Source organism: Lampetra planeri, chromosome 1 (assembly GCF_965212315.1).
Source record: "Lampetra planeri chromosome 1, kcLamPlan1.2.h2, whole genome shotgun sequence".
Taxonomy (NCBI): domain Eukaryota; kingdom Metazoa; phylum Chordata; class Hyperoartia; order Petromyzontiformes; family Petromyzontidae; genus Lampetra; species Lampetra planeri.
In genome coordinates this window covers 40,001,241-40,029,141 of record NC_136107.1, presented here as the reverse complement: position 1 = coordinate 40,029,141, position 27,901 = coordinate 40,001,241, and the positions used below count along the sequence as shown (strand labels likewise).

General features: G+C 42.0%; 1 protein-coding gene across 7 annotated transcripts; it reads left to right on the top strand.

Annotated features, from left to right (window-relative positions):
• The first annotated feature begins 1,185 nt into the window (after positions 1-1,185).
• LOC144722601 (E3 ubiquitin ligase RNF157-like) lies at positions 1,186-27,901 on the top strand. Of its 7 annotated transcripts, none has more exons than XM_078600858.1 (19): positions 1,186-1,412; positions 2,601-2,800; positions 4,944-5,062; positions 7,155-7,243; positions 8,519-8,665; positions 9,418-9,535; positions 11,201-11,267; positions 12,929-12,972; positions 13,461-13,508; positions 13,670-13,741; positions 15,092-15,251; positions 16,000-16,112; positions 16,854-17,080; positions 17,400-17,520; positions 18,617-18,725; positions 18,959-19,122; positions 19,553-19,610; positions 20,092-20,196; positions 25,534-27,901. In XM_078600858.1, exons 2-19 carry the CDS (start codon positions 2,713-2,715, stop codon positions 25,665-25,667), a joined length of 1,983 nt encoding a protein of 660 aa, XP_078456984.1. In that variant the 5' UTR covers positions 1,186-1,412; positions 2,601-2,712; the 3' UTR covers positions 25,668-27,901. The 7 variants fall into 7 exon arrangements, with proteins under 7 accessions (XP_078456984.1, XP_078456960.1, XP_078456975.1 ...); XM_078600834.1 differs by having other exon boundaries at positions 1,187-1,394; XM_078600849.1 differs by lacking the exon at positions 1,186-1,412 and adding an exon at positions 1,461-1,843.

Here is a 27,901-nt window from a genome sequence, read left to right as displayed (position 1 = left end):
GAGACTCAATGAGGTTTCTCTTGAGTGAGACATTCTAATTATCAGTATTATCAATCTGCTACTGTAAGAACCATTCAACCACATCTAAATGTAACTGAATATGGTTTAAATGCTGCTGGATTTAGATGCTATGCAGAAACTGTGGGCATACTTCATTGATCTGGGATGCTCCAAAAAATACTCACGCCCCTTCAAATATACTGGCTGTCCCCTCTTGCCTCCTGAAGGCGGGCAACCCCCCTAATAAGCCACGCCCAGCGTGACGTGACGACGATGGCGATTACGCCACCAAGCTCAGGCAATCAACTCTCAATATTGTCGTGTTATCTGATTAAATCAGGTAATAAATCCGATAACCAGTTTAATAATCGATTACTTAAAAAAAATATCCACTACTTTCGTGCAATCCCGTACGAGTAATATAACCGATAACCTGAAATGGATCATAATACAATCACAACTTTTCATATTGTCTGATAATTAGGAATCAGACCGATGATCAGTAGCGTAATCGATAATCCCAAACTGATTTCGTGTTACCCGGTCAGACTGAGTTAAGCGAACCCATGGTCGGTGGAATAATAATCAATTTATTTCATAAAGTATTGGATGATACCCCCAGGCTTGAGCGTACCTGTCAACCCCTTATCAGTGCCCAACTTATTACAGACCAATTCAGATCTTACTGGTCACCCCGTGCCCCTTAAACATCTCAACGTTCATCCTACAAAGTCCCATCACAAGGGAGACACACAAGCAGATAGACAAAAAATTATGTTGTGGATTTGCTCTCCAACACACCGTTGTGCTGTACCGGTGTGCTGTACTAGTAACGAATTAGCATGTTTTGTTTACGTGACAAACCTTACTCATTGGCCGTCGGGTGGTGACGGGTTTAACGACACATTTATATTTACTCGATCTAACCTCCCCAAAAAAACCTCTATTATGGAAGACAAAAATTATTGGTGTTTTTTTTGCCCGTATTGAAACGGTTGTACGCCATATGGACCTGAAAACGAAATGTCCCTGTCCAAGAACACGGCCTGAAATCGTGTGGGTTGACAGGGTATGTTTGAGCGACATCACTTTAAATGCCTTGCAAGTTATGTGTGTGGGGGGTGGTGTGTGACATATCAAAGTTGTAATACCGCGTTGGCCCACACGGGTTCGCCCAGCTTGAAGGCGGTGTGGAGGTGTGTGCGAGGTGTGGATGTGGAGGATTTGGCTCGCGGTCGGCCACCGAAATCAAATACGCGACTGCGGTTACGCAAAGACGTTGAGGGACGCATGCACCGGCACATGCACATGCAAAATACGAAGCGGCCACACGCCAGTGAATGCGGCAGCCGGGCAAGGGCTTACAGCAACGGGACCCTACTCAGCTGAGACAGGTGACGAAACGGTTCCAAGTAAGGGGGTTTAAATTCCTTCAATTGCCGTCTGTATTTTTTTTTTATGAGAGTACCAAAGAATTCATCATCTCCATCATCATGACCACCACCATCAGCCACGGTCAATTCACTGCTGGATCAAGGCAGCCGTCTGTCACTGTCGCGCGATTTGCTAGCAGAGGTGTCGGTGTCGGTGTCGATCTCTAAACCTCATCATCATCATCATGATGATGCCGCTTAAAGCCACCGGCCATCCCCGTGCCCACCTGGGACATCGGACGGCCTCGCTCCCCCACCTCCCCCCTGGACGGGGTCACAGAGGTCACGGAGGGCCCCACGCCACGCGGTGATGGAGCGACGGCCAATGCTGCTGCTGCTGCCATCGTCGTCGTCGTCTTCGTGTTCACGGAGCCGTCCTTCGCATCCTTCGCGTGTTTTGATCCATTAAAGTATCACTTAAAATACAATCACTCTACGTAGCGTAAATTAGGCGTTTACATTATTTTGTATTTGACGGTTAATTTTTACAAGAAAAATATTTGTAATTTTTAATGTACAGTACTGTGATAATCTATTGAAAGGTACATTATTGATTCGTTCTAATTGTACATTATGACATGAATGTGTTTTGTTTGTATTTAGTTTTTGACTTTAGCTCAACATTTACCTGGCTGTCTGCATGTATTTAATATTTATAACTAATATACTGTATACTGTAGTCCAATAATGTAGAGCAGTTTCGTTACTGTTGTGTGCATGCGCAGTAACTACTTTTATTTCGTGATTATTATTCAAAAAATATATAAGCTACAGTAGTCGATGTCGCCGTACTTTTATATATTCGCAGTGAAGTCAACTTGATAACAGCAGAGGACTTTAACCTTACACCAACCGTGTTCATCTCACTACCGTACTCACATTTACAGCAGTATCACATTATAACGATAAACCACTTTTAGATTCACGATTTTGATTGAATATCAACACTGTGCGTATTGTGCATATTCATAATTATTATTATAATTTGTCTTGCGTCAAGCGCCCACCGTCAGACGCGTCTGTCAGTAAATCTTCATTCTCACGATAACATTACAACAGCGTCAATTACACACTAGCCACGGCAACATCAGTAAAACACCTTATCGGTGGTACTAGTAGCAGTGTTGTTAGCGACATTATTTGTATGTCGTGTGTGTGTTTTGTTAGTCTTCTAAGCGCCTCAAGCGATAACGGGACCCCGAAGCAGGCCGCTGGCTCTGGTGAAGCCTAGGCTCTTGCCTGAGCGGCCCGGCCGTGGAGGTTCGGGGGAGCCGGGGCCATGGGCGCCCTGACGAGCCGGCAACACGCAGGCGTGGAGGAGCTCGACATCCAAGCCAACGCTGTCTACAGATACCCACCAAAGACGGGTGATTCTTCGTTATTTATGTGACTGCAGCGATGTAATCGTTATTATCCACTACAGAGTGCATGTGAACATTACATAGCTGTCAACCCGTACGGTTTAGCCCCGCGTTCTTCCTTGTTGATGTGAAGCTTATTCTTGTACAGGGGCATTTAGTTCAATACGGACAACAACAAAACACTGTCTGTCTGTGTTTCTTCCTTGTGATGCCACTTTGTAGGATGAACGTTGAGATTTATAAGGGCACGGGGTGACCAATGAGGTCTGAATTGGTCTATAATAGGGTAGGGCACTGATAAGGGGTTGACAGGTTGACAGTGATGAACACCACGAATCACCATCGCTACCAACTTCATGACTATAATCATCAGGATGATAACGATATTCATTATCTCAAGAGTGCTAACAACATCGTGGCATTGATGAACAGCACTATAATTGTGATCATTAGCGATATCGTCACCACGGAAACTAGTTATTACGATCACCACACCTATATGTAATCATCGACAGCGATAATGATAATATGCATAATGACCAAAATCATCATCACGCCAATTGTAACCATGATAACTCTCGTCATGGTCATCATCCGAAGAGTGCGGACATCACGCCAATGATCAACATCACTACAGAGCAATCACCAGCATCATGACCAACATCATCACCACGACAATTATAATTATAACATCATCATCATCTACACAAATCACAACTATAAGCATCACAACAACTACACAATAATCACAAGTACAGTATAATCACAACAAATTTAAGTGCTCTACAATTATACAAATATAACCACAACTATTATAACAGCATCACCACTGTCCCTGCCACCATGAAAATCATAATAATTCATCACTCATCATTCTCATGACTATACTGTAACCTTCATCACCATCACCACTTTTCACCATCACCCACACGAAAACGTCGTCACAACAATTGTCTCCATGATTACTGACCACCGTTCAGTGTTCTTCAACTAAAGTGCACACTAATTGTTACAATGCACTATTCTCTATGTGTGGTCAATGGGCATTCCTATGCAGGGCTCCATGCGTGTTCTGTAGTGTACGCTCCGCGGTGCTTATTCACTACTGGTACACTTTTGAGTGAACGTCATGGCAGGGGTAATGCGTCTCCATGTCATATGAGCACTCTGAAAGCCTGCACAAAAACACAACCGGTAATTCTCCGCCGTGTACGTAATGTTGGTTGGCTTATTCACTCGGTCATTGGAGCTCACAGCCACTCTTCAGCGTTTGGCAGGTTCAACCGTTGCTAATGGTGTATTGTATTCCTCATTATCAGTGTTGGTAACACATTGCCTTTTGATACGTGGTCTCAGATTAACTAAGGTAGGTTACGGGGCATTCTGTTACCTTTAGGACACTAAAATAAGAAAATAAACCAGTGCAGAATGTATCGAGTGTGCGTCTGCACGCAATTAATTTCACACTGTGTGCTGTGATGTATATTTGGTTGAGTGTCACATTTTTTGTATGTATTGTCAAGGTTTTATGCAATGTATTGGTAATACAGTGCTGTGATTACCACAGTATTTACTGTTGACACGTAAAACATGGTAAAAAGGTCGGCCAAGGTTCTATATATAGTATACACAAATGCTGTGCTTATCCATAACACAGGATTTTTGGGGTTTGCTTATACTTGCTTATACTAAGCATATTGACTGTAACTGTGGTAGCTTGGGACAAAATATGCCTAATATTTTCTCGTGAAAAAGTAATCAATGCTGTGTGATAGAAGGTTATTATATTCTGAAAAAAAAATGTAGCCGATCAAACCGTATTTGATGTTGTGTGATGTGAGTGCTATCATGAGCCAATTAATACGTACAGTACTGAGCTGTATATTTCTGAAAGTAAATGGAAGTTGGTTAATTGGCTTTACCTTTAATAATGGAAAACCTAACATCTGATGCCAAATATTTTTTATTTAAAAGGCTCCATAAACAGACTGAATATTAAACCACAACAGTGGTATATCATTTACAAGCCCCAGCTAACACGTGAATCGCCACGGTGCACCAGGAGAGGTATTTCCGGCCTGAATAAAGGACTCACTTCAAGACTCATCATGTCGATCAATGCCACATGCTGTGCTTTGTTCTCACGTAGGCAATTATTTTGCAAGCCATTTCATAATGGGTGGAGAGAAGTTTGAGACAAGCACTCCTGAAGGTTATTTGTTTGGAGAAAATACAGATCTCAACTTCCTGGGAAACAGGCCAGTACCGGTAAGCTCTGCTGTATTTACCTCTCATTATCAATGGTCACATCACCTGGGGGTAACAGGTTTTCAACTTTGTCCATTGCTCCCAAGGATTGTCACATGCAATCTATGTGCACGACATTCATTATGTGTGTATATGTATGCCATGCAGTATACTCTATTCACCGTGTAGCACGTTTAACAAAACTGTTTACTGTACAACATCCATGCATGATGATGGGATATAAAATTTATAGATATTTTACTACATGTTATATATAATCACAAGATATAGAATAGATAATTTGTGTAATGTATTTAAATGTATTAAGAACATTTACTCAGTGCACTGGATCCTCTTGAAAGACATGATAGCTCTAAATAATTCAGTACTTCCTTTGACATTTAAATAATGTATCAGCCTCGACAAAGTACTCTCATCTTACTTCCTGCTGCGTAACAGCTGTTACAGTTCTGCTTCGGTCTGGAGCACACAGAGGCATTCATAAGACAGTACACAATACTCATAACAATGTCATTGTTTTCTATTCGTTCAACATATTTGGCATGTTTTATATGAACTCTAAAGGAAAATAGTTTCCACTTTGAAGCCATTTTGTATCAACTGTCTGTGTTGCTGACTTACTGTTTGCATCGGTAAAGTTGTGTGAAGCGCCCTCTTATATGGCCTTTGGTGGTTGCAGCTGGCAAGTGAGCTGTTAAGAGATGTCCTCCTCTGTCGTTCTTCACTCCTTCGTCAAATGTTATCATTCATCCGACCGTCTCCGTACCTTTTACCTTGGCATTGAGGTTCACCCATTGTAAGATGTGTTTTCCCTAATTTGGAAATTTCAATGTATCCCTACATTTGGTCTACTTCTACGTATTGTTGAGGCAGCAATTTGTTGGGGCATACATTGTAATTGTCTGGTTCGAATGTCATGTTATCTGGGCAACATTAGCTGAAGTATTTGTCAATCGTATCATTCAGTGTTTCATTCCCAGAGGGACTAAGGGTCACACTCATTATGACCAACAACTCTCTCTCAGTCATAGGAAAAAGGTTACCACTATTTAAATGGGGTAGGCTCTCTTTTTTCCTCACCTCCGACTTTACGTCTCTCCAATCAGTCTCAGTTCAACAAGGTTTGGTTTGCCAGACAGATTCCATGTATCGTTTATAGCCAGAGTTAAATTCAGAAGATGGTCACTTTATCATATCCAGTTCTAGCACCCTCTGTCCACCTTCCCAACCAGTGCTATGGCTGATGGAACAAGAGCTGTTGTGGACTGGGAGCCATGATATATATATGTGTCACTGGGATGAGGGTTTTTGGACTCCCAGTATATTTCACCACACCGGTCAGTGGTGGTTGGTGAAGGGGGGGCCCTGGCCTGGTTCGGATATCACTCGTCATTATTCTTAGCCATGGCTGGGAATTGACTCCAGGTTCATCATTTGGTGCCCTACCACTGAAACCACTCTATCGTATTTACAGCACTTTAAATAACATTTATTACAGTAAAATATACTGTACACCCATATACAGTACTTTACAGGGCAGTATAAATGTCTAGACATGTGTTTAGACATCACTGACGTTTACTGAACGTGTTCAATGTTTTTATAATGCCGATATGACATTGTAATGCCACATTTTGCATGAGTTCTGTGATCCAAGCTGTTGGCATTTTTGTTAAATCTTACAAAGATGTTGAAGGGAGTGTTCTTCTGATGCCAGGGTGTACTTATTTGCACGAGCGTTGTTTTGGTAGTGATTACTTGGGAGAAGGGTGAGGTGACAACTGACTCCCATGAACATTTTTCAGTTACAGGGTCTGTCTCGCGCAGCCAGAAACCAGACGCAAATAAACAAAACAAAGAAAAGCAATGCCTGAACGGGACCAGATTTCATTTGAAAAAAATATATCTTCTGTAAATGCTGTTAACTCAAATGCATTGAAAAATCATGACGGATTGTGTATGTTAATATTGATAAGTATAACATTTCAGATGTTATGAAGTCACATATTGTAAAATACACTTTGAATTCCTGCTGAGGCGTAAACATGTTTAATAATATTTGGGCCGTCAATTGAATATTTTTATTTTCCAGTTTCCTTACCCTGCACCTCCACCCCATGAGCCCGTCAAGACTATACGCAGCCTCGTAAACATCAGGAAAGATTCGCTACGTCTCGTCAGGTAAGTCTGTCCATAGCAGAAGAACAGGACAGGCATCTGCTGCTGCAGCACCATTTACAAACAGGGCAGTCAGTAACTGCTGCATGCTGGGTTGCACAGTGACAACTTGCTGGTTTTTACCTCGAAAACAAAATATTGCAATGCAGTTTTGTATGCATCATAACCAAATGTTCCAAATATATTTATTTGCTTGGTTACTGCACATTGCACCTGACATGCAAGCAGATTAATGCTGTTTTAGGTCATACGTAATGATGACTGCAGTTGAAATAGTTAAGTAAAGGAAGTACAGTAATTTACATGATAATTCAAAATATTTTTTGTAGCAGTTATTTTCATCATAATTCACGTGAGAGTTCATTCAAATAACATATAGTAATAAAGAGGAGACTCGGGAGAATACAAGCTCCTGGCTACATTAAGTCGTTAAAGGGTTATGATAAATCATTATAAAATACATTAACCTTTTTTATATGCGGTGCAGTAAAGTGTATAAAATTGCCTTCTTCGCATCATTCCCTGCGATCCTGCATCATTGCATCAAAAGGCTAATTCTGAAGCTGCGCATTGCACTTTGTAATCCTTAAAGCCAGTCTTGACGTTGGGTGTTGTAATCCAGCTCCAGGATATGTTCTAAGCTGTTTCAAGGTTGTCGGCTATGCTTAGCTGCTTCCTGCTTCGTTAAATCGGCAGCACTGTGTGCCGAACATTTTTTTGTGGTTGTGGGAGAAATGCAAATGTGGCTTGTTCCAGGTATCCACAGCTCAGATTCATGTAATGCATACGAGAACAGAATGTTCAACCTTTTCAGCAGTGAGTGATGTGTGCAAGTCTTGGCTTTGAGCCAATCTTTGCTGCAGTGTTTGGATTTTTGCCTTAGCACTATTTACATTTGCAGTCAGCATAGTATTGTTGTACCAATGCACGACTTATAAAATACAGGGTTCTCTTTTTGGCATTGCACACACCGTACACTGTCAAGGATATGTTTTCATCATAGAGAGGGAGGCACTGCAAGTAAGTTGGCATGGCAACCAAGAGAGAGGTTGCTATTGGGAGCCCGGTAACCACAGAGATGTCCCATCTCAAATAAAGCCCTTTGTCTGAAAATTAAAGCATAATGTAACGCCACGTGGATTTTCTTTTCTTAAACTGTTATTGTATGGAAATTCGTTTGGGTAAAATTGTCGGACATATAGTTTTTATCTGGAGCTGTGGTTTTGCAATGAATGTGTGTAAATAGCAATTAAACATGTTTTTGTTTTCATCTCCCAGGATTACAGATGAAGCAGAAACTCCTGATGGCGATTCTTTAAAATCCAAATTCAGCTACAACGTAGAGTTTGTGTTTGACTCGGATGTGCAGGTGGCCATTACCATCTATTACCAAGCTACAGAGGAATTTCACAATGGCATTATCATGTGAGATATTCTCATGGTCATTAGAAATATTCACACATTTCCATAACCACAATTTTATTATTGTTAAAATTATCAGTGTTCTTCAAGTTGAATTGAGCATACGTATACTTTTTCCTTCTTAAAATTATTACTACACATTGTTATTTATACTTGAATGCAATTGCTTAAAATATGAATATGATTAATTTGATACTCTGTATTTGTATTCATAGTATTCATTAATAATTTGGAGAAAACAAATCTTCTGTACAATTCATAGTAAGCCACAGCAATTGAGTGATTTTTATATTAAAGCATAAAAAATATACGGGCTACATTTCCGCTTTGGTGGTGCGGGGTTGTCCATGATTGCTAGTTATCTATTTTTCTGCACCTGTATATAATGCCTTCAAGCATTATGGCTTTCTATCTCGGTTAATTTCTCTCCTCTCATACTCTTTGGTTCTTTCGGTAAAGTCACGTAGGTGAAAACAAAAAACAAAAAATAAGAATAAAAATAAAGAATAAAATAGAAATAACTAAATTAAATAACGACGTTTCGGAAGTAACACAAGCTTCCATCATCAGGTGGGACAACCACAGCAAAAAACAAAATTACTGTAGTGGGCAAAGAGAGCTGTTAGTGACAAGCGATTATATAGGGTAAGAGGGGGGGAGGAGCCAGGGACTTTACCGGAAGAACCAAAGAGTATGGATCCTTGCAGTCACGAAAACTTCAAATCTAGAATCTCTCCTCTCACTTTTGCTTTCAGGTATACGGCAAAGCATCACCTGCGTCAATCAGAGACGGTTCTCTGCAAGGGAGGAGTGAGCCAACTCTTCTCCCAGACATCACATGTCATTGACCCCTCTGAGTGGAACCCAGAAGAGGTTAATCATTGTTGCTTTACATCTTACCCACATGAGAAGCAGAATCCATACACCTTAATGCGGAGGAGAGCACGCCACGCTGCTCCAGATAATCATGCGTTTGTATTCGCCAGACCTCCCCGTTTTGTCCCCTGCTGTGGTCAAGGCTGGTTGCATATAAGCAAACTTAAGACTTTTACACTTGGGAGGTAATGGATCCGACTGATTTATCCCAACTCAAAAGCAGGGTCTCACAGTCCCGTGAGTATGATTCTCGTGTTAGGGAAAAAGGGAAAACATGGGTAAGTGCCAAATGGCACTTGGCCAAACATCCCAGGAAAGTCTAGAGTGGCCAGGCATGTGCAAACATTGCACAAGTAAACCCAATAAACCCAACTACCCCATATAACTTGACAAGGTTTTCATCTTGTACACGTCATCATAGTAGCATTTGTTAATGATATGATGAGAGTGTCATTTGTTGGGCATGTTGTGAATCAAGTGACATTTTTACATAGGTGTTTTCGAGGCTGCAAGTAGTCATGCACCCAAGGGACACTGAAATCCAGATTAGGGCGTGGGGTTGATTCAACCGGGGAGAGGTAATGATTGACAGACAAACACTTTGTTTCATTCTTGTTTCAGAAGTTAAAGTTACATTTGGTTTTGTTGCATTAATTTCTGGTTCAGTTCGTTTTGGATCTGAGGGTAAATATGTGGGCCTTGGAAAATAAATAATTATACTTTTTGGTTCTTTCGGTAAAGTCACGTAGGTAGAAAAATAAAACAAAATTAAAATAACTGCTGAACCAGCAGTTCCACTGCTGGATTATTTTTTCCGCCTGAGGATGACCGCTTGTGTTGCGATCGAAACTTTGTGATATATTATTTTTTATTTTGTTTTATTTTTCTACCTACGTGACTTTACCGAAAGAACCAAAGATGGATTCCTGTAGTCACGAAAGCTTCAAAACAAAATTTAAAATTGTCTTTAGTTCCGCAGTTTTTAGTTTATATAACATTTGAGAATCTTTCTTTGACTTTTTTTGGGAATAACTAGCAACGTGCATGTCTGTCCAGCCCAGCCAGCCAGCAAAACTTTTTAAAAATTATATACTATGATTGGAACAAAACAGAACGGAACCTACCTGCATTACTAAATTTAGTTAAATAAAAATGTTGTTGGCTGAATATGATTTGTGAGTTAACCACACGTTTTTAATTAGTTTTACAAAAATAATCACGCATAGATCGACTTGAAAACATTGCCATATTGTGCGCCCTTGTGCTCACGACATGCCTAAAGTTGGTGCACGCTATGCAGCATGTGCTACACACTGATGTCTGCAACTACAGGAACAGATGTCATTGCTACCTATGGTAAACACAGGAGGCGATGTCATCAAACATGTTTTGAATGCTTACAATTTATGTTTGTACATTCCAAAAAAAAGAATTGAGCAAAAAATATAATCATTTATAATATTCCAGCCAATTTTTAAAACCAATTTTTTTTGTTATTAATTGATGTTCCATTTCTTGTTCTGTCCCATGAATTTCAATCATTCTGGAACGTGCCTTGGGAATATTTGTCTTTCTATTCCCCATCTCTGGATTTAGCATGAGCTTTCCTTTTGGTGAGCATGATTTTCAGCCCTTAACATATTCTCTTACTGTACATTTCAGCTGACCTTTGACTTGGAGCGTGATGTTTACCCCATGGTGATCCATGCGGTTGTGACGGAGGGGGAAGGTAAGGTCGTGGTTGTTACAAATGGTTACCCATGGGCTTCTTGGAATCATATCTTTTTTTATGATTGCGAATAGGATATTTCGAGTTGGTAGCAGTATGTGTCTCGCGTACATATTGGAGGGTTTGTCTGCAACACTTATGATAATTTATTGTAGCATACGTGTAATACGCATGGCTGAAGTGGCAGTGTAATGTGAGCCAAATTGTTGTTTTATGATACAAATAATGACCATTATTTACAATAAGAATTGTCCTTAATTTCACACATTTAATATAGCACCCAGGCATTTATGTTGTAGTCTCTGGGAGGTAGCTACATAGGCAGCTACAATTTTAGGTAGAGAAACTATATCCACATTGTCCAGTATTTAATCGCTGTGTTAAATACTGACTCGCATCCAAACCTGCAGTTGAGATAAATTGGCACAGCGTAACATGTGACACTCATTTGTGTTGCTCTGTTGGAGTATGATGGGGCACAGTCCCGAGGAATGGTCAGCGAAGCCAACGGAGGCAACTATTTTGTTGAGGCAACATGAGACCGTGTCTCTGGATATATACACTGTCAACTAATTAGAAAAACTTGGTGATTGTTAGATGTCTGCCTCTGCAATATCAACCCCTTCATAAAACATGCCCTTGGGATAAAGAGATGTCTGGTCTCTTACACTTTTCACATTTTGTGGTCATCGTATTTAACTTGTAGTTTGTAGGCAGTGCCAAAAAGGGTATGTTTAGTGACACGTTGTACCAGTTCTGTACTGCGTGCGCACTAAAGCAAGGTTAGTAAAGTAACTCATTATAAGCAGTCAACATTTACCGACCTGTTATTGCAGAAGGCAGTTGTTGTGTACTTACACATACGTACATGTGCAGTTAGGCAGCCTAGTGCAAAAGCACGTATACATTCGGTGTTTATGAAAGAAAAAAATAAGGAGGTTTTAGACACGGTTGCAGACATGTTTTGATGTAAAAGAAAACGATCTTTATGATATGCAATGCAATCCGATTTGTATTCATGAATATAATGACCTTGGAGATGGAGGAATTAAATCAATTAATGCGCACTTCCGATTAGCACGGTTGGCTACGTACGGTGCGAAAGAAGTTCAGCATACATGCACACATATGGTAGGTACAATGAACTGTGAGGGATAGTGACGGTTTGGAGAGGCTTTTATAATAAGCATGTTTTATTTGTCCATTACAATATTTCAGAGACAACGGTACAAGGCCGAGGCCTGTGACAATCCTCGCTGCTCGTGTATAGAAGCGCAATTTATTGTAATTAGTCGATATGTATATGATGACATAAATATATTAATTACTTAACACGTTTCCCCCCACCCTATTATTGAACATAGTGTTTTTGCCAAATTGTAACCTGAGGAATGTGATTTTGAGTGCGTATTTCACAGTTGCGCAAGTTTCTGTTGCACGGTGCTGAAGACAGCGTGTCACAGCAAGCAACTCACACCTTGCCAAAACATTGGGTGGCTGGGGAAATGCACGCCCATGACGTTTAGAAATGTCATGGTTGACAAGAGGCATTTAGCGATCTGCTTTGCTCAATGTCAGCGCATTTTTGGGATTATGGGCACAAGTTGCAAGTGCAATGTTTTTAGCTTCTTTGTTGTGTGATGTTTTGTCTGTATGGCCAGAGTACATCGGGCATTCCCACGTGCTACTCGCTACATTTGACAAGGTGAAAACTTCTTCTTGGTTCTTTCGGTAAAGTCACGTAGAAGGGAAATAATAAAATGATAAAAAATAAAACGTAATAAAATAAAAATTATCACGACGTTTCGGCCACAACACAAGCAGCCGTCCTCATGTGAAGAAACAGAGCTGTCGGAACGTCAGCGTCCCAATGAACACCGCCAAGCTTGGCAGCGTACATTTAAGCTTGGTCGGGGGGAGGAGAGTGCCTTGACAAAGGAGTTTACATATCAACACCGGAATTAAGCATATTGATGGGAAATGCAGATATGGGATTAGTCACTCCTTGTGGAATGTGTAGGTGGCGGGGGGTCTCAAAGTCATATTATGCTCGTGTGTTATGTAGGGTTAGCAGTGATAAAAGGTGAAAATCACGCATACGCTTTGCACTCGACAGTGTGCTCTGGAGACTAAACGGCTCCCGAGTATTACGTTGCTACCGCAGTGTTGATGGCTCTTTGCCGCTCCCTGCAGCACACGGATGGAAGCTTCTTTGTAAAGCCGCTCAAGCAGAAACAAGTGGTGAGTAAAATAACCACCGAATTGTTCTCGATTGCCATTGAACATACAGTGGCAGAGCACTGATTCCAAACAATTGCTGCACGCTGTCTTGCAAAACGCCCGTGCTTTTTTTGCTACGTCCATTGACTCGCTCGTGGTGATGTTTTGAATTTGGAAACAAGGTGGATGGAGTGAGCTACTTGCTGCAGGAAATCTACGGCATTGAAAACAAGGGGAGTGTGCAAGAGCTTAAGGTAAAGTCGTTCATTATTATGATCGATGTACTCGTGAAGTTGATGTATGCTTGCCGACGAAAATTGCGCTACGATTACAACAGTGAAATTTGCATTTTTATAACATTTCGTTAATATGTGAGTGTGAACACTTTAATCTCTCAAGTACATAAGATGATCTCTTCAAAAATTTTCACAAAAATGCAGCAGTAGTGTCCACAGTGAAAAACAAAGCATTGTCAACCCAAGTGATCGCATGTCAGCATTTTCTTAAATGGTCACATCCTTTAAGAGTACAAGAAGTGTATTGAAAAGTAAGGTATGTTGAAATAAAACATGTTAAAGGAGTGTTTTAATATTGTACATTTAAGTACAGTGAAATGCTGTATTGGTAAAGGAATTGAACTATGCTGTGTTATGTAGTTTACTTAATTGTTACATAAGTGGTTTGATGAATAGTCATAATTGGGGGGTCAAGATTCAATTAAAAAATTGTTTCTTTTTTAATCTCATTTGTATTTTCTCCCGTTCTTCTTCGTTTGTAATGACTCATTCATTACATTAGTCTACATATACAAATGTAATATTATCGTCATATAATTTGCATAAACCGTGCAATAACAAATTCTTGCTTGTACAATTTTGACTTAAAACTTTCGTGACTGCAGGAATTCATATTCTTGGTTCTTTCGGTAAAGTCACGTAGATAGAAATGATGAAGACCGCTTGTGTTGTGATCGAAACGTCGTGGGTTTTTTGCTTTTATTTTAAATCTTATTTTTAATTAAAATGTATTTGTATTTTCTATCTACGTGACTTTACCGAAAATAACAAGAATATTAATTATTGCACGTACAATTTTATGCATGCATCGTGAGTGTAAAAAAATATATTAATCGGTGAATCTTTGCATGGATAATGCAAACGAGAGATTTGGGAATACAGGCGTGGTATGAATCTATTTGTTTCGTGGACAACTAGTCTGGATGTAGGTATTTATGTTGTACGTACCGTAGGTAGCCAACCGTGCTAACCAGAGGTGCGCGAGGAAGGACAACAAACTAAAAGTAAAAATCAGTTCTAAAGAAAATCTTTTCAATTTAGATTTAAAACTGTATAGCTCCAGTGGGCTTGCTAATAGTCTGGGATAGGGCTTGGCAACGTGCGGCTCCGGAGCTGCATGCTGCTCTTTACCGGCTCGTTTGTGACGTAACCTATGTTGTATTCACATGCGGCTATTGAAATATTGAGTTTTGCACCAAATTCGAAAAATAATTGTCTCGTTCTTTTTTGGTTGCCGACCCCTAGGTCCAGGCCCTGTTTGACGTTCTCGGCATCTTCGCTTGTGCATCGTGGTTGTTTCCTCTCTAGACGTGTGAAGATGACATCAGCGACAACAGCACGGAGTGTGTCGTGTGCCTGTCGGACATCCGGGACACGCTCATCCTGCCGTGCCGCCACCTCTGCCTTTGCAGCGCATGTGCCGACACTCTGCGATACCAGGCTAACAATTGCCCCATCTGCCGGCTGCGTAAGGCATAGCATGCTGTCACAGTGAGGCGCACGTTCCGTCACCATAAGGGATAGCATGCCGTCACAGTGAGGCGCGCGTTCCGTCACCATAAGGCATAGTATGCCGTCACAGTGAGGCACAGCGTGCTGTCACCGTAAGGAATGCGTGCCATCAACATAAGGCATAGCATGCCGTCACAGTGAGGCACGCGTTCCGTCACCATAAGGCATAGTATGCCGTCAAGATAAGGCACAGCATGCCGTCACCGTACGGCACATGCCGCCACCGTAAGGCATAGTATGCCGTCAAGATACGGCATAGCGTGCCATCACCATAAGGCATAGTATGCCGTCAAGATGAGGCATAGCGTGCCGTCACCGTACGGCACACGTGCCGTCAGCGTAAGGCGATGGCACTGCTGTCACCACAAACGTGGCCCGTTGGCTTACTCCCACTCCTTCCATCAGTCTGCGTCCTGGGAATGCAACGTTTTACCGAGTTCATGTTAACTATTGAATCGCTTATTATAATTTCAATCGCCATACAACATATGCTTCAAAGTGCCTTATAAATATTGGTCGTGTATTTGAAATTGGTTCTTGACCTGTCCGCATTTTAGTGCACGTGTATTTTTGTCTTCTATTTCTAGCTACAACCGCTACCAAAACTAAAAGAGCCCTTTAGTTAAAAAAACGCATGTATGGAAGGCGTTGCAGAATGCACCTGTAAGCATGATTATATTCTTCCTCTCTTTTCATCTTTGCAGCGTTCCGCGCGCTGCTGCAGATCAGGGCTATGCGCAGGAAGTCGTGCTCTGTCGCAGCGGTCAGCTACAGCCCCGTGCTGGCCTCGCAGTCGTCCGACAACGACGAGCGCACGGTGCGACGCAAACATCCGGACGAATTAGAACGCCATTGGCTTTCGATGACTGCAACTGCTGACAACGTGTATTTGCTTACGAGCGAACAGTGAATCAACCTGGCATTCAAAAAGCTCATCGATGTGACGAGCAAACGCTTTTTTGTATACACGGGGTAAAATGTAAAATGTATATCCGCCACACATTTAAGGTTACACCATTATAACAGTCCTCACATGTCATGCGTATCGGCATTTAAAAATGTTCACTGTATTATTAAATTTTCCTCTAATTTCCTTTTTAGTTTTTTTCTAAATCTTTTTTGGGAAGCTAGCATGTTTTCATAGACCCTGTGATATATAAGGGATGCAATTAATTTAAAGCCTTAATCTGGTTGAGGAGTTTGCGTGATCTTAACTACCTTGTCGGGTATACAGCAGGTCGTGGGTTCAAACCCGACGCTGACGTCTGCTGTATATTTGGAGTTTGCGTGTCTCTCTCCCCGTGGTCGCGAAGATTTTTCTCCGGGTGCCCCGGTTTTTCCCTCCACATTTAGACTCAACATCACGCGTTTAGATTATTTGCCCGCTATACATTTCCACGTGATGATAATTCCCTTTGTTGTTGAGCTATTATTTGAGATCGCCAGGTCGCTTCTGAAAAAAATTGCTACAAAGCTCAGTGGGCCTTACCCGGGAAAATAGACATGGATTATCGTTGATTTTTTATAGTTTTTTTTTCCCCTTGCCTGTTCTTCACAGAGCTGCGAGCAGGTGCACATGGGCTACGAGGTGATGTCGCTGCTCGAAGCTCTCAACGGGCCGCTCTCGCTATCCATGCCGGCGGGTCCCCCGCCCGTGGCACACGAGGGCAACTTCCCGAGCCTGCCCTCGTCGTCCTCCCTGCCTTCCAGCCTGCCCGTGTCTCCTGCCGGCTCCCTCTCCCGCTCCGGCAGCCGTGACAGCACGCGCAAGAAGCTCACCCCAAAGTGAGAGCAGAGAGAAAAAAATACGTCTTGTAAAGAGTACAGGGAGGAACGGTACTACGTGCAAGGTTGAAAGTGTTCATGCATTACCTCTGTCCATCTGTGTGTCCGATCGTACGATGGAGTCACGATAACTCGAAATGTTGACCCAATGCAAGTTCAGTTTTCGTATTAAGTTTCGTTGCGGATATGGACTCCGTAGAAAACTGGCCACATTGATCAAAGGGTTGCTCGAAACCTGGCGATGCTTTAAAGCTTTCTCTACGATGCGTGAACACAGAGCAGGTGGTGGTCGGTGAATAAGGTTCATCTGTGTGCGTAGGACCTTGTCCCGAGACTCGTCGGTCATCAGGGATGACGATGAGAAAGACGAGGAGACGGACCTGCGGGCGTCCTGCCACCGTTCCGTCACGTGTTCCCTGCGCAACATCACGCTCCTGCAGGTGGGCACACAGTTCTAATAATTGCAGCAACAGAAATGTGAAATTGTAGTCACCCTTAGCTTGGTCACCTTGCACGATTTACACTCATCGTTTGTTGTCTTTGAATGTGACAACCTGCAGCTGGGTCATGGAATTGTGGTTTTTGAAATGTTGTCTGTCAGGTGATGGCTTGCGGGCAGCGATGTTCGAGGCACTGACCCAATGCTTATGAAAGTTTTTGGGTTTAAGCCCTTGTGCGGACAAGCAAAAATGTGCCCTCGTCATGCCATTCTGAAAGAGGGTTTTGCCTGCGTTGGGCTTGATGGTTGTGGTTGCAAACTGGACATCTGTGGTACAGATGGTTTTTGCTTCAGCAATAAGCAATATAATATTCTTGGTTCTTTCGGCAAAGTCACATAGAAGGGAAATAATAAAATAATAAAAATAAAACAATAAAATTCTCACGACGTTTCCATTGCATTTACTGAGACTATTATAATCTGCGGACTGCCAGGCTATCCATCGCCTTCCTGTACCTATAGCAGTTGACAGGGCTTGATAAACCTCAAAACATTTCTTTGCACTGGCCCTACAAAAGATGTTGCTCACCAGCTATTCTGCGTATAAGTGTGTTCTATCACGGCAGCGTGGTGCTGACGTTCCCTGCGCATATTCAAAATTTCTCCTGCACAATATCCATGCCGTAGCCTACAGGGGCACGCGACCCACATCTATGGAACCACTGCATTACAGATTGTAGGTCCTGGCTTTTCCGGAGGCGGCCTTCGACTGGACGGTGCTCTCCGCTTTCATTCATATAAGTGCTGCCCCCACTTCTACTAGTCAGAATTTATTTTGGCAAGCATACCCATCGGTCAATAACGTAGGTGCTTGCCAGGCTGTTAAAAGAGGTATTAAAACAACATCGATTCATAAGTGGAGTTGAGCAATGCGGTGTGATTTGAATGTGGAATTTGACTTAATATTTTCATAGATGCATTCTACAACTGTAATAATTGGTAAGTCATGCATGAATTATAAAATGCTTCCAAGGTATCTCTGCCCGATACTGTGGTTTGAGCCATCGTGTTCTTTCTCCACGCCCACTTTACACAAGGACTGTGGAGTCACTCCAGAACACGAGAACCTCACTGTGTCTTCCGGACCCATGGACCCATCCTCCTGCACAATAACACCTTCCTCTTCTTTGCTCACCTCACCAGAAGGTTCGTACTTAAATTCCCATAATTCTAGAAACATGCTGGGTGTAAATTGCAGTTTCGCCTGTCACTTTTTTACATCGTACTTTCGAACAGCAGTAGGATTTTTTCCATCACGCTAAGAAGTGTTTCCTAATTCTATTGCGATCCAGAGGAGTTCCTAAGCGGATCAGATAAACCCGGTACGAAAACAAAAACTCTCCACGATGTTAATTGTTTAAATTGTTCCCCTGGCGCAGACCAGTTCAGTAGCAGCCTACCGCACTCGGCCATGTCGCTAGCGTCGTCCCTGAGCCAACGCTCGCGGCTCACGGCGGACACGCTCTCAACGCTGTCGGCCTCCTATCCAGTTGTGACAGACGACGAGGGCGAGGGGCCACCCACGCCGCCCGGCGAGCCACAGGTGAGTGTGCGACGACCCTCATCCCGCCGGAGCTGACCGCTGAAACAGAGCTGTATGGCTCAGTGGGCTTTACCTTGTCAATAAAAAGAGGGTTTTTTGTTCCTCTGTTACAATGAGTTATATCGTCGTGATTCACAGATTTGTTTTGGATTGTTTTACGCAAGCAGATTGCCTCCGTGCGCAAACTTGCTAGTGACATCCTACAAGGCTGGAAGAAGGAGTGACGTAACTTGTCACCAGTGGGAAAGCAGTCTACCGAGAGCATGGTCTCATTCAAATCTTTCGGATACCAACACTGCTGCCATGAATTCTGCTTCATGCTATAGTTGTTATCTCGGTGAACACGACATAAAGTGTATAAGTTGCTGTACTGAAATGACTCAAACCACTTATGTTTTCTCAGTGTCTGACAATGATCTTCCTTGAACAGGAAAATGTTTTTTTAGAGGAAGGTGATTCTGCAGCAGAAGGAGAAGGTATTGGAGAAGGTATTTTTACATTCAATCTTTCACTCGCATAATCCCATTCAGCAAAGTGCATGTTTCTTTTTTATTTCATCAATATAAATGATGTTGTTGAAAATTATTTCAGTTTAATTTGCATGCTTCAGATGCTTCCAAAGCTTCACAGCAACAAAATAGCAATTTCTCTGAAAAATGTACAAATAAACACTATTGATGTTACATTTTATCTGGTGCCCAGCTGTTCCCCCCGCTGGCATTGGGACAGCGTCACGCTCTCTCTTTCGGAATTCGTTTCCTCACTTCTCAACGTTCAGCGATTCGGACAGCGCTGGTTACATTTTCGCCGCAGAGGACGGCTTTAAAGTAACTTGCATTGGGCCACGCCGGTGATGGAGACTCGTGAACGTTGCGGTTGTGCGACCGCGTTGGGCCTGCGTGGTCTTTTCCACGGCGGACCTCCTAGCCTGACGTCGGCGCCTTGTCGTGTGTGCCTCCTGCCTTGTAGGCTGGCACGGTAGAACGGTAAGGGGACTGTTCCTCCCCGCCAACAATAACAACTCCACGGTGGTTGAGGTGGAAAGTGGCCACAGCGTGTGGGATGCCCTGCCTGGTGAGTGAGTGCACTTTGACGGCAAGCTCGCAGCTTGAGTCTGCCTCTCGGCTGCTCACCCTTATGCCACGAGGCTTTGCTCACTTCAGCAGAACGCCTGCCTTTGATTACGCAGCCACTGCTGGGAACGCTCTTACACCCGGTGGATCTGACTTTGGCTGCAAGGCTTGGCTTTAGATTTGCATGGCAATTGTATGCCAGGGTACGCTTAGTTGTACGTGGCATATAGATCAAATCTAACACATCTCGTATGTGTGTATCTGTCATAAGTTGTGCGATCCAACATTATTTCGATCAAATATCAGAAGGCCATCTGTGAGTAATTACTTTAGAGGCTGATTTTACGTAAAATTTTGGTGAACATTTTTAATTTGTATATTTAACAGATTTGGACATTTAAAATATGCGAACTGTGTGGCAGATGAGTAATAGAGAGCATAACGGAGACTTGCAGGTCATATATGTGGGATATGGAGGAGGAGAGCAGATATTTATTCATTTGACATGATTCCTGAGCATTGCTATGATGGAGAGAATAAAAGTCTTACATGCATATACGATAGATAAATAAGTAACAATCTTCGTGAAAATATCGCAATTTTGAAAACAAATATGATTGTAAGTGTAAATCAACCTGCACTAACAACGGCTTCCATGCTAATAATTATTTCATGCATGCATGGCTCAACAAACCCACCCATGGATTGGTACTTGATTAGCATTCATTCAAAATCCTCTGTTAACATTTGCATGGGTTTTTGCAACCTGAGCAAATGCCACACCATCTCTTAATTAATCCCATCATCTATTTTTGAAAACATTGCCATGTTTTTTTTATTTTGACCGCCACGGTTTCAAGATTACGCTTTAATGCCTGATTGTCTCTCCTCTTCCATCCCCTTCGACGAATCCACGTAGTTTCCATGCTGCGAGCTTGCGTGTGCACTTTCTCTCCAGATAGCCGACATTACATCGTGATGCATTGCCTGCTCTTAATTTTTTTTTCCCTTTTTCTTGAAACCAATTACTCTCATCCACATGTATATTGTTCTCGTGTGTTTGTGTGCACGCCTCTTTGCCGATGTTGCATCTGAAACCGGAAGACTCAGCTGTCGTAATTAATCCAAAATTGAGTTTTTTTTGGTTTAGATCGTTTAAATATGAATGCGTCGTTAAACCCGCCAACACCCGACAGCCGATTAGTAAAGGTTTGTCACGTGGACAGATCACGCCAATTAGTTACAAGTTCAGCACACCGGTGTGTTGGAGAGTAAACCCACAACATTTAAAGTTATGCAATCTAACCCAATAAAAAACATCGTATGGATAATTTTGATCGCGAAAGCCTCCGTGTTAAACTGTAGTAAGAAATAACTAACCTCTTTGTAAATGAAATTGACAGGTTGTTCCTCCAAGAAACTGCGATTCATGGTCTGAATATTTTAAAATAAATAATGAACCTTAGTATATGTCAATTTATCATCAATTGAAGCTAAAAAGCGGTTGGCATGCATTTTGTGTTGGTCGTGTGCATTTTGGGAGTTCTGCATGAGGACGTGTGATTGTGCACATGTGGTCAGTGTGCGATAAGCTTATGGTTGCTTTGTGTCATGCAATCTTGAACAATATGCATCATGCATCATGCACGTGGGGAGAAACTATTGTGAGGCCGCATAATGACTAACATGTGGCCGATGTGCGTGCTCTGCTTTAATAATCTGTCCCTGCGTGGATGCTACTCTTATTTGAAACACTTGATTACCTTTGATACATTGGAATTTAATTTACATTGCAAAAGCATATTATCATCTGACACTTGATGATGTTGCCCATTACAGAGTCGTTCCAGAAATTTGGCTTTGTGTTTAACGTCGCTAAAAATGGACGAACTGTAAAGAATGTCCAATGCAAGCGATTCAAATTAGGTGAAAATAACACGACGATTGATGTATGTGGCAACCCACAATTTGTCTGAATTACTGAAATAATGTAGGTACGTGTGGTCCATATTCTAGTGGCGGTGAGGTGCATTTTCTTTTATTGCGGGAATATTGTTTTAGTTTCTTTTTACTCTCAAGCTAGCTGCAAATATATAAGTGTCCAACAAGGGTCGACGTTCTCCTCTGTCGGTGATCGTAAGCGACAAGCCACTCTCTTTGCTTGCCAACTTAAATTTGAATATTGAGCATGAACTGACATCAGGAGGGCTGCATTAAAAAAAACATGTGCCCACGAGGTGAGCTCCGGCTGTTGTGATCGTATGCAATGGCGGGAATATGTGAAGCATGATATTGCAGAACGAGCATCCATTGTGAGTACGTCACCGCCTCTGTTTTTGTTAAAGAGATGCGTAGAAGTCAAATTTGTACTCGTATGCTACGTGAATGTAATCTTAGTCACACTGATATTGGTGTACACACTGCACACTTGAAGTGAAAGCTATATATTTTTTATATTATTTGGATTTGTTTAATTCGATGAAGTAAACCATAAAAAATATATCGAGGACATTTAGAATTTTACACGAACCTCTGCTCTCTGTAGTCGTTTTGAAGTATGTAATAACAGCTTGCATAATTGCGGATACAAGGCTGCAATTAAAATTGATCAATGCTCGTAATGCTGACATTACTCCAGGGGCCTATTGATGCTATTCGACAAGATCGCCTCTGTCACACTGGAATTGATATGTAGTGCATTTTTTTTAAACAATGCAATTCTCTGGTATACGTTATTACCCAAGTTTATAAAAATTGCTTTTAACAGCGAGCTCATAATGCATATACTGTAATAATTATACGCATAATTACATGCATAATTAGTATATATGAATGACATTATACATGCATTTTACTGTACTGCTCATATATTCAAATATAAACTGCTAGGGTGGAGCAGTGGTGCAGTGATTAGCACTACACTGCACTACAAATCCAGCAGGCTGCGTTCCATATACAGCCACAGATAACTTGGAGTGATATCTAAGCCAGTCCTGCCCCCCCCTCTTTCCCTTCCATCAGCACTGACCAGTGTGGTGAAGTATGGTTAAAAAAAACCATGACAGTATGGGAAAGCTTTCATCTAGAAGTGGATTGGCAAAGGGCTGGACATTGTAATGTACCACAATAATGCGGTATAGATAAAGTGCTTCTCTCCTAGTCCAATGTAGTATAAACTGAATAAACATTAGGAATTGCTTATACATTGCAGCTTTGTTGTACACGTGTTATTTGAAAGTAAAATAACACCTAATTAGGTCCCAATTGAACACATTTTATATGTGTTTTTTCATCTTATATGTTTAATTAACATTTTCAGCAATCCCTTTTTAATGATGCTTGAGCAGCACCCTTGAGATCTATTAGCCATGAAATAATGCAAATATGTTGAGACGGTTAAGTGCTGTCGGCTCTGAATATTTCTGCGCTAGGGTGCACCACTAAAAGTAAGGTGCAGTGGATTGCATTAAAATATTTTCACCTTCACATTTAAAATGTTGGTGCCTTAAGTGTATGCTTATTATATTATTTGGGTCTTTCGGTAAATTCACGTAGATAGGTTTAAAGAATAAACTACGACGTTTTGATCACAACACAAGCGATCGTCATCAGGAGGAGCTCTATGGTTTTGATGAGGGAATTCTTCTGGGAAGGATGGTGGTGGGAGTCAGGTTTCCTGAATTTTGTTATTGTATGTTGTTATGTCCATGATGACTGTGGCATTGCCCTTGTCGGCTGAGAGGATGACGATGTCATCTCTCTTTTTTAATTGGTAAAGCTCAAAGTGCTCATCCTTACTGATGTTGCTAATAGGTGTCTTAGCGTTTTTGAGGATTGCAGCCATTTCCGATCTTGCCACGTCTGCAGTGATGTGTCCCAAACCCTTAAGGGCTACGTCGACCTGGGCAATGATATCATCAACTGGGATGTGTTTAGGGGTGACTGCGAAATTCAACCCTTTGGCTAGAGCCGATTATCGCGTGTAACATGATTTTCAAGTGTCGTAAAGACAGTGGAATAAAGCAGTCCTCAAATCTTCCCATAGTCAGTAGTCCCTGTGGGCTGTGGTGAGATGTGAGAACAGAGAGGTTAAGGAGCCTTCAGTTGACCGGTGTTACAGTCGGAGGGCGTTGGCAGCACACTGTGCATGCAGATCACTCTCTCGTTATTGTCTCGCTCCTGTGTGTGTCCTATTTTTTCCTTCCTTGTGTGATCTGGTTCACTTGGACAGCCTCTGATCCTGAGTCTGCTTCTTTCCCCGATGGTGGCCACTAGTTGCGGGTAGGTCAGTGCCTCGATGTGAACGAGAGTATAGTTTGTAATCTGAAAGCGTTAAGCCGATTCATTAAAATGTAAAGTTGGCACCAATGAACAGGTTACCACAAATTATGTACATTGTGCATACATTTGCTGTACGTACGGATGTATGCACAAACTGCTGTACTGTAAGATGTCTTGTTTTTTAAATTGATGCTGTGAAATAGTTATCCCACATACACCTGCACACCTAAAGGCTGGATGATTATAATTCAGAAGTGCTGTATGCTACATAATTTAAATTGTGTGTCATCACTGCAAATTTGACCTGAATGAGTTGGGGTGAGAGCATTTGGGTCAAGCATTCAATTGTTTATCTTTTCTTAGAGCAGTCGTTTTTAACCTTTACTGCAGCCTTGCATCCCTTTGGTTCTAAATCGTTACAAAATGTATAATGGTCGTAAATGCATCGGTTTGTTGAAACAAAGTAGTTGTACTTACGTGACCGTGCTTAATTTGTTTTTAAACGATTTACCTTCTACAAAAATCTGGCTGCATCTCGTACCCCCAGAAAGGGCATCTCACACCCCCAGGGGTGCAGGGTGCACTCCAGGTTATAAACCACTGCCTTAGAGGCTTGGCTGCCATACTAACACTTGCTCTCTCTACTCAAAACTGATCTGACCTCTTTTTCCATGTTTTTATTTGTTTCGGCCTACAACTTAAATGCTGATTATATCAATTATTATTTTCTACTGTGTGTCAGTGTTCAGAGTAAAATATAAAAATGTTTGTCATGCATACGATGACATGGGCACTGCATGTGTTTTCTTAACTCGTCTTTTTATAGAGAAAACCCCTAGTTATATTTCAATCTAAGTATCTGTGATTTTAATTTTTAAAATTGTTTCCTAGTTTCTTGTAATTGTTGGAACGACAGTATATTTAGCTGTGTCCTGTCATGCTCAATTGTACTGAAGACCCCCACGTGTGTCTTCTATCCCCCCCACACCCCCGGTGCTCATCATGTGCCACGGGTTAATTGAGACAATGGCTTTGTGTGGTGTGGCGCGTCATCCAGGAACGCCGGCTTCGTGCGGTAGCACGGAGAGCAGGGGGAGCTGCAGCAGCAGCAAGCAGCTGCTGCCGTTGCTGCCCGATGAGATCCCGGCTGATTCTGCTGCAGCTCGTGCCTCCCCACGCGCATTCATGTAGGGGGCAACCCGTCCGGGGCCTAACGGCATCCAGCGGCCGTTGCGTGTGCACCAGCTCACTGCCAACACTTTGCTTTGCGTTCAGTTAGATGCGAGGGCAGCTTTAACGGGGCACACACCGCACAATATGTCCCCCACGATCACGAAGCTCAATTGACGTAGCTAACGCTGATCGCCAGGGGGTCTGTGGGAACTCATTAACTTGGGGTGGAAAGGAGCTGAAAAAAGTTAAAATTTCTGTTTTTTTAATATAATTTTGTTTGTCGCGGGAGCAATCTCGGCAGTGACGACAACTATACAGGTTTGAGATGCGTTACGACGACCCCATCGTAAGTCAAAAAGATCGGAAGTCGGACCAGCGTAGCTCGGGGACTATCTGTACTTAAAACGAAGGGACCGTCGTAATATTTCTGGTGGGGTAATAGCTAATTTTACAACCTCTGCTCCCGACCAAGGTGATTTGTCCCCCTGAAGTTGACGCAAATCCAATAGTGTGCATCGATCCATTTCGTTACTTTAAAAAGCCAGGCAGGGCCCATTGAGACGTCACTCCTCACCTACAGCAGGGAGACCTGCGCTATAACGAGGCGAGCAACAATCATTTTCATAGTAATTGGTGCGAGAGCAATGTGCATGCTTACCAAAGTAAGATGGCAAGAGCGCGGTGGACACTGTGACTGTCGTGAAATTTAAAATAACAGGATAACGTAACGAAGGAAACAGTGGCGAATCATACCAACAAAGTAAACCCCTATTCAGTTAAATAATCATTAAGCTGTGTTCATCAAATACGTATGTACAGTACTACCTAATTAGCTAAGCAGGGGCACTATTGCATGGGCTGTTACTGTAATTGGAAACACTGAAACATTGTTCAATTATTGCATTGTAAAGTTTGCATTGGACATTGCATGTTGAACATGATATATATTTTTGCATATGTTGCACTATACATTATAACACGTTAAAGGAAATAGCTTAATATATAGCTATTTGTGTTTGTTTTCTTTTGCGTTATTTGCTGAATGCTGCCTTTAGAGCTTGTGTTTTGCATGATTGCAGAACGTAGGTTTGCTGTTACCGTTCTACAATTGCAGCTTTATGTTTCTTGGAAAGTGTTCGCGTGTTGTTGAGCCTTCTGGTATCTTAACTCCCAAATGTTCAGGGTTGTGTATTGTGGTGTTCGGTTGAAAAAAGGGAAAATGCTTTGAGTGAAGGGTCCTTGACAGACAAAAGGTGAAATTAATACATTAATCACGTGACATGAATACATTAATAACGTAAAATAAATGAGAAGCACATGGATATACGGTATATTTTCGTTTTGTAAAATATCAACAAAGGGAGATGAACGAGTTTGTGATACAGAGTTAAAAGTATTTGCACATTAAATACTATTTACTTTTAGAATTATAGCCACAAGAGGCGAGTTTGAATTATTTATTTTTGTTTGCATTCACATGTGCTTGTGCGCTTTTTGTGAACATTTGTATTTCATTATTGTAGCTTGAGTAACAGGACACATGGTCCTCTGATTCACAACTTGATGACGTTCATTGGCAACTTATCAGAAGTGGGCTTATTGTTTCTGCTGCTAAAAAAAAAAATCAATGGAGACCTACCATCCAAGGTATTCTTCAGCAGAAATTGCAGTGCAGAGTTAACCACCCCAACTCGGGTGGTTACCTGTGAATACCGCTCAATGCGAGGCATATCTAAGACCCTTCATCAGTCTATTAGCACAACGGTGACCACTGTACGTCGCCATTTCACATGAAGGTACACATACTACAGTTATATTCCAAGTATTACACAATATGCAATACGCATGCAATAAGCACTCTACCGCAATGGGATTTCAATGTATGATATATCACGCCGCTGTATTGGCTATTTCACTGCGTATTAAATCACGAATATACACAAGCGGTTGTCACTTCTGAGCTGCAAAGTCGATTTGCTAGCGGCAGCAATCTTGAATGCAGCGTTCGGAACAACTGTGCTGTCTGGCCATTGCTAAAACGACGCTCCACTAAAGCACGGAGTACACATCGAACCGTGTGATCTTTCAAACAATGCGCCTTATAGCCCCTTGTGCGCTGCCTTGCAATGCTCGTCTGCTTTGCAGTGTCATCTTCACGCCAATTGATGCACGTTGCAACAATGACTGGAGACAGTCGATTTTTGGGCTGTAATGAATTGTCAAAAAAATATAAAATAAACAAGTATGCCCCA

Coding starts and splice junctions, on each gene's coding strand:
- LOC144722601 (XM_078600858.1), top strand. CDS start 2,713: ATGGGCGCCCTGACGAGCCGGCAACACGCAGGCGTGGAGGAGCTCGAC. Junction 13,742..15,091: donor GGAGTGTGCAAGAGCTTAAG/GTAAAGTCGTTC, acceptor TTTCCTCTCTAG/ACGTGTGAAGATGACATCAG. Junction 15,252..15,999: donor TTGCCCCATCTGCCGGCTGC/GTAAGGCATAGC, acceptor TCATCTTTGCAG/CGTTCCGCGCGCTGCTGCAG.